The following is a 15176-nucleotide window of genomic DNA, read 5'->3' as shown; positions in this document are numbered from 1 at the left end:
AACTTTTAACATTTTTTAATTGTGCAGTTTCCAATGCGTGCCGCAAAAAGTCGATTTACGCACTACGAAAAGCCGATTTACGTCGTCATGGCGTCTAGTCAACATTTTATCGACATAATCAACAAAGGAATTAAACTTGTTCTTATATATGAACATTTCAAATAAAAATTATACAAAAAATATAATCGGCTGCAAAAATTAATTGATTAATTCTCGGTACGGCAATTCCCATGGCGTACGCCAATATTATCAATATATATACAGGCTTTGTTTGTGGCAAACGTATATTCGAACGTACATTGAACACCATGAAAACACATATAATTGCGCTTGTTGGTGCAAGTTTTGTGTTCGCAGCAGTCCTGTTTTGGATTTTTTATATTCTACATATATATATAGTTGCGTTCAAGAAGAAAATACTGGCCGGCCGATAGATCAAGTACCGTCTCCTCCTCTCCTTCGCGGTGGTAGAATCGCGACGTTGAATGGTTATTCTTGGAGCAATTACTGGTGTTGCTGCCGTAACTGGAGTTTCTGTTCTCAGTGGTCGAGATGAAGTTGACGGAGGCGGTGGCGGTGGCGGAGATTGAGTGGATGGCCGATGGAACTCTGGAACAGGTTTAATCCTATGTTAGTTTCCATTAGAAGTTAGTAGTTTTATAAAATGTCTCACTGATATGATACATGTAAATTGATGCATGTAACTTCTTCCTACCTCCATAGATAAAAGATTTTTGCCTTAATTGGTTGAGCAAAATTTGAACATCTTTCCATAAAACATTATTTATTCACTTAATATTAACAATTCAAATCCTTTATCTATACACATGTTTTTGAATGGATAAATGCATGCCTTTTAATTATTATGATAGGAAAATTGCAAACATGGACCTCCAAATAGAGATATTTTTAGTTTTGGTTCTCTAAATAATCAAAATCGACGGATCTTCGTATTATAAACTTAGTTTTTTTAAGAATGATGCTAGAGGTACAACCAAAATATCGTACAACGATATGTACAACAATAATATCGTGTTAGTATATCGTGAGATTTTGTTATTATTTCGTGAGATTTTGTATTGAATTTATCGTGAGATTTTGATAAATGAAATTTTTGTATTGAATTTTTTGTGTTGTAAGAATTGTTGTATGAATTTGGTTGTACATGTAGCATTATTTTTTTTTAAAACCCCGATCGTGCATCTAATGAAAGATATTTATTTAATAATATATGGAAAGTTCATTGAAAAATTAATGGACCTTGATAAAGTTAATTCTTAGATGAAACTTTGGGACAGTGACCTAAGGGCTAATGGCCCGATATCCATACTTGACAGCGCCACTAACCAAGGTGAGACAAAATCAAGCGTAAAAAATATACGAAGGTATGGAAATGACACACACAAACCCAAGTGTAATATGAATATCAACATGAATTCACAATTGGATTGCGGAAAAACAAAAACAGATCGCAAACGTCACAATTTGATTGCGGAAAACAAATACAAGCAAGAAGAAAAAACAAACAAAACGTAAAAAATTAATAATAATAACAAATAAAAGCTGTTGCGCAAACCTGAGGACGTAGACGTTTGTGTACCTGCGAAAGCAACGAAATAACAAAAATGAAAGATTTTCATGAAACAAACCGCATAAATATGGAAGGAAAAAGACCTGATCTTTGTGCATCAACCCAAGATCCATGGAAATTCACAATCCAAACTTGTATATTTATAGTAGAAATAAATATATTTTATATAAATTTAAAGAACTCGGAACACTTACAAGTCATGTTCGAGCTCATATTTTATTGCTTGGTTGAGTTCAATCTAGAGTTCTAATATTCCAACTAGTTTCTTTTCGATCCGCCCAATTTGACTGATAAATTACAAGTTAAACGAGACGTAGACGAGTCGTAATATTGTATCAATCGTAAAGACAATATTCTTCTCCCCTTAATTTGAGAACAAATCAAAAAGCAAGAACCATCCTGATCTGAATACGATTACTATAAACAGAAACCTCTTGTATACAAAATTTTAGCTTTCATAAATAAGTAAAATCAGCATCATAAACTAATTGTTGTTGAAGTTGCTGCTGCATAACATATAAAAGAAAAGGTGCCACCAAACCTAAGAAAAGATAAAAAAAAACCGAAACTAATTAGCCTGCACTAACATAGATATGTTAGATTACCATTCATCCCATTTGTTCATAAAATCATTCCACATAACTGCAGCAATAGAGTCTCTTCTTGTGGATGCGATCTGTTCGTGAACCGAAAAAGCTGATTGCAGATCATGCTGCTCATCAAGACCAGGAGACTCGTCTGTCATCTCAACTTCGATGTTATTAAACAACCAGTCGTGTTTTTCCTCTTGTCGAATATGATTGTGTATTACACATGCAGCGATAACGATATCCCTCTGTGTGTGAAAAGCATACTGAGGAGCAAGTTTGAGGATTGGAAACCTTGCTTTCAAAACGTTGAAAGCCTTCCGGATGGCATTGCTTAAATATGAGTGACGGTGATTAAATAGTTCCTTTGCATTTCGAGGTAAAAGATTAGCACCTCTATATTCATTGAGTTGATACCGTACTCCTTCATAAGGAGCTATAAATCCGTCAACATTTTCATAGCCCTGGTCAACTAGATAATATTTCCCTGCCATTTAATGCGTCAGCATAAATCTATGACAATGCCAAAAAGAAATCGAAAGAAACATGGCATATAAAAAGTTTAACAGTCTCTCGGTTCGAAATCCACCTCCAGGAACTTGAGGGAAGTTCTGATCGGGGTCATTCAGGACAGCTCTTAAAACACGTGAATCTGCTGCCGAGCCTTCCCACCCAGGATACACAAATATGAACTGGAGGTCAAATGTGCATGCTGCCAAGACATTTTGTGATAAAACGCCTTTCCTATTGCGAAATCTAGATTGATCCTTTGCAGGAACATGTGCAGGAATATGCAAGCCATCTATGATTCCAATGCAGTCCTAAATGCAATAAATCATGCACCAATACATTACGAAAAAAAAAAAGTGCATTCTCATACTCAGATTTTTAATTCAGATCAAATTAGTACTCAAAAATTTCAAATTGGTACAAGCGTTTTCATTAATGATTTGTATGGTACATCAATTGCATAACTTTGTCAAACATACAACTGGTGAAAGTTTATATTTAACTTTTAAATATTTTTCCTATACTAGAAAAAACACCACCGCACCAAATAAAAATTGCATCCAAAAAATAATAATAAAACTCAACTATTAAAAACTTTTTTTGGCCCATAATGTGTTAAATATAAGTAAAAACAATCATTTTATGTGTAACTAAACATTTATGGTAAAACATTATTGCAAGTCTACAGTAATGTAAAAATAGTTTATAGAATTATATTAAAAGTTGTTTAACAATATTATTCAATATACTTCTATTTATAATGGGAAAAAATTTTTTTGAACAAACAAACAGATGTAGTTCTTAAGTGTTACTGACGGATGTTTTAGTTACCTATGTAGAAAACAAATACGACTGAAGTCGAAAGAAGACAGAAAATGATGTTTCTAAAACTGCATATATAAAATATAAAAGTATTTAATTAGGCAAGATAAACTGCCAAATTTTTATCGATAAAAGAACAAAATGCTGTATATCTTTACTTAATGCATTACAACTTCATTAATTTTGATTCGAAAATACTTTCAAACTAGAGTTTTCATTTTTATCACAACTTACTTTATTATTTTTTATTAGAAAATATTTCATACTAGAGTTTCAATTTTTATATGGAATTTTAGAAAGCCCTCACAATATATTCTCTTATGCATGAAAATATTGACAAATATTGGACGAGTTTCAATGCATTGGCTATCAAAACTTGAGTATGAACAAGTCTACAGAAACAAGAGTAAGACATGGCATTATTATAGTAATATTCCAAAACTTACAGCATGAAAAGTACAGACATTCAGCTATTTACCTCAAAGTATGGGTAGAATCTATTGCTTTTGTGGATCTCCGACGGGGTTGTGAGAGGAGGCGGCCGAAGAAACTCCCGCGACAGTGACTTAATTGCCTTTAATACATTATTGAAATGCCTACTTATTGTTTCCCCTGAATGCTGGAACCGTTCTTGTATTACTCTATTACGTTCATTGTGGCCAACAACATTCAAAAAAATAGCTAACTGCTCTTCTATCATGACACCTACTGTGTCACGTAGCATGCCTCTCTGCCGAAGAGTATCACTCAACTTATGAAATACATGTTTGTCCATCCTGAACATTTCTCGAAATAAATCATCATGACCATTGAGCGCCTCGGTCATGAAACCAGATCCTTTCGGCGACATGACACGAGCAGGCTGCCTTGTAATACCATTATAGTAGTGATAACCTGCAGCTGCTGCAACTAATTCCAGCTCATCCAATTCATTGTCTAAGTCATCCATACTAGTTGATTAATCTGCCCAAAAGATTTTGACACATAGGCAATCATAAGGCAGATGTCAATACCATAAATGCACTACAAAATGCACTAATTCAAGAGCTTTCAAGAACAAGAAAGACAAGAAGAGAGAGAGGTAAAAAAATCTCCATTAATCATAGAAGTATGTGAAACATAGTTTAACCACTGAATCAAAATAAGTGCAGGGTCACAAGTTATATTCAGTAAAGTCGAAGGGGAAAATTTCTCACTCGAAGGCAGCCTGTAAAATAGAGAAAAGGGGCTGGAAACCGAGCTTAAAAATCCTCAAAAATCGAAGCTAAGGTCGGAACCAAAGCAGCATTGCGCACAAATCGCGCAGGGGACGGCGGAGGAGTGACGGTACGCGGCTAAAACTGGTCGGGATCGCTCCGAACTCTTCCCCAGATCGAATATTACATACCCATGTCCGGAAACTAGCTAATAAACAGCGAGAAGGACGGAATTCGCGGTCAGAAACAGCGGATTCAACAAAAATTGAAGGCAACAGAATGTGTAACCTCAAGAGAGCTGTTTGTTAGGATATAACAAAAATCGAAGGCTACAGAATATGTGTAGCCTCAATAGAGGTAAGTAAAGCTCTTTCCGGAGGTGGAGGATTGGCGATGGCTTCAATTTCGTGGAGACGAGGTCAAAATCGAATTGGGGCTTAGGTTTTCAATTAGGGCTTCAACTTCCAAGTGTGTGTTTCGTGGTGTAGTGTGTGTTCGTGTGGGTTTTCGTATATAGTGTGTATAAATTGACTAATATTTGGAGTAAAAGCGACGATCTGATTTATTTTAACGGTAAATTGCTCATAAATACTTAAAATCAAACCCAAATATGCTTCCACTCCTTATGTCAGTATAATATGTTTAAACTTCTTGACATCTTTCATTATGTGTTTAAATCCCTACTTGATAACAAGTTACAATGATGTATTTATTATTTTTCTAAAACCCGAAAATACCCTTATATGGGCATGTGTAAAAAATGAAAATCATTCCCCAGAAACCCAAATGGATCTGCTCTCATTATCCTCAACCCTTAAACACTCCTATTTTCCCACTGCCGATGAAAATCTTAGGAAAAAATTGTGGCCAAATCCTTTCAACGACTAAACAAGATTAAACGTTGCACCCAATTTTCCTTCGTTGTCTGCAATCTCTCGTCACTTTTGTCCTTTAATTTTTTGTATAATGGAATTTGCTGGAGTTGGGTCATCATCGAATCTTGCGTTTCTTGGTGCCTGCAAGTTCAATAACCAACTCTTTGTGATTTCGATTTCAGTGGGTGTAGTTTGTTTGATATTTTTGCTAGTCTTGGGGAAAAATACTAGGAGATTAATCCTCAATCTATTACTCTGCAATACCTAGCTCCCCAACATAAGATGTACGTGACGTTGAACGATGATGATGATGTGCTTAATATGATCCATCTTCATATGTGTATGAAGCTTACAGTGATTGAACTGTTAGCAGAGAAAAAAGAAAAGATTAGAGGTGGAAAATCTGTGGAGAGGTACGTTATTTAATTCTTTGTATGTTATGTTATTTTGGTATGTTTTTTGTGTTTATATTGCATTTTTTTTAGTGATAATCCTGAAAATTAAGAATACAGTGGTTTTGTGTTATGTATTTGTTAGACTAATTCTAGTAGTAGTCTATTTTGTGTCATTATTTCCATTTGAGTAAATAAACTGATGCCAAAATTTTCAGTATCTATTGTAGTACTAATATTTTCCATTAGAGAACTTAGTTTTTACGTATTTATTACTGAATATATGGTTATGATATTGGTAAGGGTTGAGGAAGATGACACACATTCCAGTAGTGATAACGAGCTCGAAGACCCCCGTACAAAATTCCATTGACGCTTGGTTTCATTGCATCCGAGGCGAGGGGCAAATATTCAAGGAAGCTGCAGAATGTAGAACCTATATTAAAAAGTATTCGATCGCTACCACACGTTCATATTTATATAAAAAAAAATGATCGAGAAAAGATTATCACTATTTGTAGAGTAAAAAGTTGTAAATAGAGGATTTATGCTTCTCGACATAAAGCAGACAATCTATTTGGGATTAAAAAATGCAATTTACAACACTCGTGTGGAGAGGATAATTTACGTAGTAGAGGTCATCCTAAAGCTGATACAGCTTGGGTTGCTAATGTATTGAAGGATAAATTGAGGGGAGAACCTTCTTATCGTCCTTGTTCAATGATGAGGGATTTACATAGGGACTATGGAGTAGAGATAGGTTATCGCAAGGTGTGGAAGGGCAAGGAAATAGCGATGCATGATATTCACGGTTCAGAAAAGGGCTGCTACAATAGATTGAGATGGTATTGCCAAGCCGTTAGAGAAACAAATCCTGGCAATGTTGCTGAATGTGAGATAGATCCGATAAATAATAAGTTTAAATGATTATTCATATGTTTTAATGCATGTGCAGTTGGTTTTGCTACTGGTTGTAGATCGTTGACATTTTTGGATGGCACTCACATAAAAAATAAATACAACGGAAGTATGCTACTTTATGTGACAAAGGATGCCAATGACGATCTTTTCACTGTAGCATATTCTGTATTAGATGCGGAGAATAATTCTAATTGGGAATAATTTTGTTATCATTTGAGATGTGTCATACTTACGCATCATACCATGTAGGGCTGGCAAAAATCAGAAAATTCCCGACCCTTCCCGACTTCTGACCCGGGCTCGTCCCGAAATTTTCTCTACCCGAAATTTTCCCGACCACTCCAGGAATATAAGATATACCCGACGGGATTCCCGACCCGAATATATTAATAATATTTTTATTAGATTTTTTAAAAAAAATAGGAAATCTGAACAAGCAAGGGCGGAGGGAGAGTTTGTAGCCCGGGTGGCCCAAAAAAATCAAATTATTTTAATATATGAAATTTGGTCCAAATGCAATTTAGCCCAGTAGCCCAATTAACAAATATAATAAACATATTCTCACCCTAATTAAGAAAATGGGCTTAAAATTTTTTGAAGAGCTTAGGTCTTGCGGCTTTTTTGCTCTGCCACTGAAGAGAACGGATTCAATTGTTGAGTGCGGTTGTTTATTTTCAGGTTGCGGTGCCGTTGACGAAGTAAGAGGTAATGTTAAGAATAGGAAATCCCCACTTTCTGTACAAGCTTCTTCTTTTTTTACGTATTGTTTAAGAACCTCATGGGTTCCTAAATAATGATAATGAATTTATTTGGAACTCAATCATAGTTGTTTAAAAAGTATAGTACGCTTATTTCGATACATTTTATTATAACAAAAGGTAAACATTATAGAAGAAAGACTTGCCTTAAGTTATTGACTTGCCTCTATGTTGTGATATTGTTTTTGACTCGTGTGGGCACCAATTTCTTTTTGCATGCTGCTTTAAATTATTATTGTCACTTCCCTAATTACGTAAATTCCTAAGCATATTTTGACTGTATTTTTTTACTCTACTTGAATAGTCTTTGACAGAATGTCTTTTGGTTGTGATGGATTTTCTCTTAGGTGAAGATTAATTCTTAAGAGCTTGAGAAATTATAAGGCTTCTGATTTGGTTTTCTGTTCTTTTAACATTCAAGATGAGTTGGTTTCAGAGCCTATTTTGTGTTTTATATAGATGTGTATTTAGAATTGTGATATTAATTGAAATTTTGTTAAGTTAGAGATTAGTAGAAATCGGGGAAGCTTGTGAATGATTTATTTCTAATTTTGCATTAGAATTATTTGAATTGTTTGTTTGGTTTACTTTGTTCAAATATTTGTTTTTTAATGCACTAGAACTTATGAATACATTTATAGACAACTCATCTTTTTCTTTTATTATTGATTATTGATTAGGTGAACATGGATGCATCTAGTGGAAGTAGTAGCCTTCCTTCTACCACTGAACCTGAAACATTATCTCCATCCAAAACACTTATAATCCAAGAAGAAGTAGTGGATGTTGGAGCTAAAAGAAAAAAAGTAGCGAATATGTGGTCACATGCCAAGAAAATTGTGAGAAAAAATGACAAAAATGAGGTCATTGCTATTGTTGCTGTCTGCAATTATTGCAAAACTGAAGTTCTGCCCATAGCCAAAAACATGGGAATAATGGCATTGATGGGCATGTGAAGAAATGCAAAAAAAATCCTTATAATGTAGTGAATTCGGCTTCTTCTCAACCTATCTTAACACAATCGTCCATGAATAATGCTTTGACACCCCACATCTTTAGCCAAAAAAAGCTTGATGATAAGGTTGTTTCATTTGTTGTTAAAGATGAGATGCCGTTTAGGGTAGTGGAAGGGGAAGGGTTTATAGAGATGATGAAGGAGGCTCAACCCCGATTCAAAATACCTAACAGAAAGAAAATTGCATCTCTTGTGTGGGATTTATATGCTGTGGAAGTGGCTAAGAAAAAGAGTATCATATGTGATCAAAGGGTAAGTATCACGACTGATACTTGGACCTCGATTCAAAATATCAACTATATGGTAATCACTGCTCATTTCTTGGATGATGATTGGAAATTGCATAAGCGAATAATAAATTTCACCAAGATCACCTCTCACAGAGGATATGACATCGGAAAAGTTTTAGAGACATGTTTGAGTGATTGGGGGATAGACAAAGTTTTTACTATAACAGTTGATAATGCTAGCACGAATGATAAAGCAGTGAAGTACATGGGAAAAAGACTAAAGGAAATGGGCACTCTGTTATTTGATGGTAAGTACTTGCATTTGAAATGCTGTTGTCATATTATAAATTTAATTGTCAAGAGTGGATTGAAGTTTCTTAATGAGTCAGTTGAGTCTATTAGAAACCGAGTGAAATATATTCACTCTTCTGGGGCAAGGTTGGACAAATTTAGGGAGTGTGCTATCCTATTGAAGATGGATAAAATGTCAACCGTTCCAATGGATGTGCCTACAAGGTGGAATTCCACCAATAAAATGCTTTCTGTTGCATACAAGTTTAAGAAAGTGTTTGGAAGGATGACAGAGAATGCACAATTTGCTGAATATTTTCAAGAGATTGATGGCTCGGAGAAGAAAAAGAGAGTGGGGCCTCCCAACGAAAAGGATTGAGAAAAATCACAAGTCTTTGTCAATTTTCTCAAGAGGTTTTATGATACTACGTTGCAATTTAGTGCTAGCAAGACAACTACATCAACTTTGATTTGGGAGGAAAGAGTTTCAATGGGGACCGTCATTAACGAGACAATGCTTGACATCATAGATCCTTCATTGCAAGAAATAGCTTTGAGAATGGAAAGTAAGTTCAAGAAGTATTGGGGTGATCTTGAGAAGGTGAACAAGCTTATTTTCCTAGGTCATATTCTAGATCCTCGTTATAAACTTCAAATGATTGCAATACATTTGGGGGATATGAAATTGGATGCTGCTAAAATACAATCATTTGTTGATGGTTTAAAGAATTGTCTAATGGATTTGTATCATTAATATAAAGGCATTTCACCTTTTGATACTTTTAACGAGATTGATGATGGTGATGTTGACAGAGAGTTGATGGAAATTTATAAGAATGATCCCGTTAAATTGAACTATCATCTGAAAATGACACAAGTAAGAAAATCTCAAAATCAAGAAGAGATAACTAATGAAGTGGACAAGTACTTGTCGCACCCTTTTGTGAAATGGAGCTCAAGTTTTGATGTTTTGGAGTGGTGGAAAGAGAATACAACAAGATTTCCAGTATTTTCAAAAATTGTCAAGGATATTTTTGCAATCCCTTCATCTACTGTTGCTAATGAGAACGCTTTTAGCCTTGGGAGGAGGGTCGTGGATCCATTTAGGGCATCATTGCATCCCAAAATGGTGGAAGCTCTTGTGTGCACTAGTGATTGGCTTAAAGGTGAAGAAATTAACTTATATAAAGAACCGACAGAAGAAGAATAAAATTTTTATAAAGATTGTGAAGAAGTGGTCACAAGTAAGTAAATATTTAATTTTTTAGTAATTTTTATGAATACTTAAACTCCTTTCCTATCATTCTATTATTATTATTATTATTATTATTATTATTATTATTATTATTATCATCATTAAATATTTTTTTCTTCATAACCTAAGATCAAATAAAATGATAGATTTTTATCTACTTAAATTTATTTATAATAACTCGTAATAAACAGCACGTCATTGGTTTTAAAGTCTTTGTCATTGAAGTGACAACTATTGGGTGGATTTTTATGTTCAATTATCGATCACCTATTTGTAATTGTGAAAATGCTCACATGATTTTATTATCTATTTTATTTAGTCATTGATGTTCATGGAGAAGAATGTGGCTCAATAAGTTGGAGCGAAGTAAGTTCATGTTTGGTATATATTTATAGTTTTGTGTAATGGTAAGTAGGTGCTTGTATATTTCTTTTTTAAAAAAAGGTTGTTTTTTTATATATATTTATATTTTATATTTTTAGATTATGTTTATAAAATATATGTTGTTTGTAGGTACCCTCATGCACACAACAAAGTAATGCATCCCTCAAGTGTGAGCACCAAAAGTCTCGTGGTGGAAGAATAATGGATAAATGGTAAGAATCTAATTTTTTTTTTTTTGCTTGGATATATTTTTATATTTAGATTGCCATGATATGTTATGAAGTCATCTTGACTTTAAAAACCTTATGCTAAAGACTCAAAGTGTGTATGCTGTTTGCTCATATGTTATTTAATTGAATTCTGATTTTGTCATTTTCTTTCATCAACTTTTAGATGCATGTGATTTCATTAGTTTATATCCTAAGTTAGTCATATGAGATGTTTCATTGTGATTTTCCCTTTCTCAAAGCAAACTTACTGGATGTGTGTATTCATGGATGTGTTTTTGTTAAATGATCTTGCAGACATAGTGATAATTGCTTTGATGTTGTATTTGCTTGCAGATGCCAGCGAGGAAGGCCATTAGGGAACTATATCTAGTGGTGTGATCGAAATGTATGTTGTGAGCTCATTCTCGCCAACAGATGTACAAAAGGGCCACTAACACCTCGTTGTCATAATTGGAGAGAGTTTTAATTAGTTCCTCGATTCAGATTTATGTTTCTTCTAGCTTAGATTTTATTTTTCGAGAACGTTGTGTTGTATTTTACTGCAACGTTGTTTCTGTGTAAGCTTCTGAAATTGTCATGATGTTCAATGAATTCTTTAATGAATATTTATCGGGATTTGTTCTCCTTTCCCGACCCAATCCCGAACATTCGGGTCCCGATATTTTTCGGGTACGGGATCGGGAATCTTTTTTTATTCCCAATTCTTATCGGGACGGGAATCGGGTTTGGAGGTTACGGTACGGGTCCCTACCCGATCCCAGCCCTAATACCATGGGATTTGACAGATTCACTTTTTTCTCAGACAGACATCCTGGGATTATCAAAGCTATCCAACTTTTATATCCTGGTAGTCATCATGCGTATTGTTTGAGGCACTTGGTCGATAATTTTGTGAAGACGGTTAGTAGTTAATTAATGTTTTTTTGTGTGTGTTATATGATTAAATAGTTTTAATGTATGTACTGTTATTAGAAATTTTTTTATTAATTGTCTTTTGGTCATTACAGGTGTTGCGAATTTATCCTCTACATTACAAAAAACATTGATCGTCGGTATTCAAAAAACCTGCCTATGCCCCATCACAACATGAGTTTTCAGAGCACATAAATAATATCTTTGTGTCAATGCCACTTGCAATAGCATTTATTCAGAAGTCTGAGCCTGAAAGCTGGGCTAATGCTTTGTTTCGTGGAAATCGTTGGGGTGTTATAAATAATAACATCGCTGAATGTTGGAATAATTGGGTTAAACCAGTTCGTTATCTTCCTGTTGTTTCTATGGTTTACCATATACGTGTGCTATAATGAATATGATGCACCGACGACCCGAAACAACATTCGGCATGGTGAAAGAATTAAGCCCAGCAAAGGAGAATGTTTTTATGAGAACATACATTGAATCTCGCACCTTGAGAGTGCACCGTTCATGTGGTTGGAAGTTTGAAGTAGTTGATGGTGATAAAACATGTGCTGTTGATTTGAATGAATGGAGTTGTTCATGTAGATCCTGGCAGATCAATATGCACCCTTGCAAACATGCTTGTGCTGCCATAGCATCGAAGTCAATGTCGGTATATGCCTTCTGTGATAAATTTTTCAAAAATGATATATATCGTCAAACATACAAGGGCATTATTAATCCCATGCCGACATTTGACATGTATGAGTTTAATGACGATGAAGGATATGTAATCAATGCTCCTGATGTGCGTAGTCAGCCAGGGCGTAGAAAGACTCAAAGAATACCATCCCAAATTCAATCAAGTCTGTCAAAGTGTAGTCGTTGTCGTACGAGGACACAACTGAAGAAGGTGCAAAGAAGTTATAAACTAGCTTATTTCGTCTTTTTGGTTTTTTGAATGGTGCTCGTAGAAATTTGTTCACTTTTCATTGACCATTTTTAATTTCATTTTCATTTGTTATTTTCTTGAAGTTGATACAATTTTGTTAATTTCTACAGAAAAAAGACAACAATGGATTCAATTTTGGACGTGCGCAAGAGGAGACACACTCGTTCCAGTGGCAGCATTGGCGGTGTAGCCTTGAGTTGATTATAGTGTTTTTGCATACTGTTGGTGTTGAGTTGTTAGGTTTTATATGATTTTTTGAATTTGAATTCTGTTGTAACATTTCAAGTGTTGTCTTTGTAATGTATACAATTTGTTGTTCAGTTTCAGAATGATTTTGTGCCACTGGTGTAAGATGCTATATTATTTCAGAATTATTTTTCTGCCACTGGTGTATGTCTTTCTGGACACCTACTGGTACATTTAGTTGAGGGTTTGTTGTCCATTTTCTGGTTTGTATTCATTGTGGTCGATTATATCACGTGGGAAAAAATGTAGCACAAAATTGGATGAATCTAGTATCATATATATATATATATATATATATCGATATGGTACACAATGGGCAAAATTCTGGTACAAATATTTCATGAAGTTGGAATTTGGATGCTCCTATAATATGTCATTTGTTATTGTGTTCTAGACACCTACTGGTACATGTGGTTGAGGGTTTGTTGTCCATTTTCTGATTTGTATTCATTGTGGCCGATTATATCACATGGGAAAAAAAATATAGCACAAAATTGGCTGAATCTAGTATCATATATATATCAATATGGTACACAATGGGAAAATTTCTGGTACAAATATTGTGCAATTCACCTAGACATTAATACAAACATTATTGAAGCATGCAAAGCATAATCACACATTGTTCATGATGACCATTTCACTTGGACATTAAAACAAACACAAGAGCTACAATGAGCAAACTTTCAATTAAAAAACATGTGCAACCGAAACAACAACAAATTCCTGTCATATTGATGGCCATGTTGTCGTTCTTATCAGAGAGAATGTTATCATCATGTGGTGGCAAACCATGTGTCGTTGAAGAGGCAGATTTTGAGTAGTTGAAAGTTGTTTTCATAGGTGTACTGATGTTGGATTTTGATGTATTTTCTTCAAGTACTTGGCTGTGGTATTCATCACACCAGTAAAACCGATTAGGGTGTTGTAGCTCTCGAGGACAAATGTAGTAATACTTTCCCGGACGGGTAGTTCGTGGACCAGCTTCTCGTAAATTCATTTTTCCATAGCCACATTGGCATTCGGGTGCATCCTTGAACTCCATTCAGCAACAATGGAGGTCGTGTCTTCTTACAGAAGGATGAGAAGTGAAGTGAAGATAGTTGAGAAGGAAACCGAACCGAAAATTAATGTTGTGGTTTCAGAGTCAAAATTCGTGAGTCAAAGTTATGTACAGCTGTTGTCACTGACAAAATAGTAGAATGAAGGTGATTTTTTTGTTTTTTTTCACTATGGTGAAATGTGTAATTATGTCATTGTGAATGGTGCACCATTTTTAAAATGTAGTACTAGATAATAGTCACTGTGGTGCTTCATAAAGGAATTATTGTCCTGTAATTAAGATTTTATGTACCTTTTTTTACAAATATAGATATGGTGCACACTTAGCACATAAAAAGCGTGTAGATATAGTAATTGTGAGTGCTGCTCCATTTTTATAATTTAGTACTAGATAATAGTCACTGTGGTGCTTCATAGATGTCTTATTGTCCCGTATTTTGGATTTTATGTACCTTTGTTTTACAAATATAGATAGATATGGTGCACACTTAGCACATAAAAAGCGTGTAGACATAGTCATCGTGAGTGGTGCTCCATTTATATAATTTAGTACTAGATAATAGTCACTGTATTGCTTCATAAAGGTCTTATTGTCCCGTATTTTGGATTTTATGTAACCTAACATTCATTCCCAACAAACATATCGAATCATGTTACATAAATGTTGATTAATGTTATCTAACATTCACTGACAATAAACATATTGACTAACATTGATTCATGTTACCTAACATCGATTCGTTATAAACATATGGAATCATGTCACATATTAGAGATTCATGTTACACAATATTGATTCATAATAAACATATCATTCATTTTACATAAATTTTGATTCATGTTATCTAACATTCATTCACAATAAACATATTCATTCACGTTACATAAATATGGATCATTATACCAAGTCGACATGGTGTACGAGGTGCTCAATTTTAGGCAAATGATACCATGAATTAGTT

General features: G+C 34.4%; 1 protein-coding gene across 1 annotated transcript; it reads right to left on the bottom strand.

The window, feature by feature from the left end:
• Positions 1-1993: 1993 nt before the first annotated feature.
• LOC140979499 (uncharacterized) lies at positions 1994-5232 on the bottom strand. The gene is made up of 4 exons (XM_073444917.1): positions 4707-5232; positions 3989-4473; positions 2768-2999; positions 1994-2665 (listed from the first exon to the last, which is right to left on the bottom strand). Exons 2-4 carry the CDS (start codon positions 4457-4459, stop codon positions 2193-2195), a joined length of 1176 nt encoding a protein of 391 aa, XP_073301018.1. The 5' UTR covers positions 4460-4473; positions 4707-5232; the 3' UTR covers positions 1994-2192.
• Positions 5233-15176: the final 9944 nt, after the last annotated feature.

This window comes from Primulina huaijiensis, chromosome 6 (assembly GCF_012295235.1).
Source record: "Primulina huaijiensis isolate GDHJ02 chromosome 6, ASM1229523v2, whole genome shotgun sequence".
In the NCBI taxonomy this organism is placed as follows: Eukaryota; Viridiplantae; Streptophyta; class Magnoliopsida; order Lamiales; family Gesneriaceae; genus Primulina; species Primulina huaijiensis.
This window is presented reverse-complemented; position numbering and strand designations above follow the sequence as displayed.

Coding starts and splice junctions, on each gene's coding strand:
- LOC140979499 (XM_073444917.1), bottom strand. CDS start 4,459: ATGGATGACTTAGACAATGAATTGGATGAGCTGGAATTAGTTGCAGCA. Junction 3,000..3,988: donor GATTCTACCCATACTTTGAG/GTAAATAGCTGA, acceptor TATTGCATTTAG/GACTGCATTGGAATCATAGA. Junction 2,666..2,767: donor CTTCCCTCAAGTTCCTGGAG/GTGGATTTCGAA, acceptor ATTAAATGGCAG/GGAAATATTATCTAGTTGAC.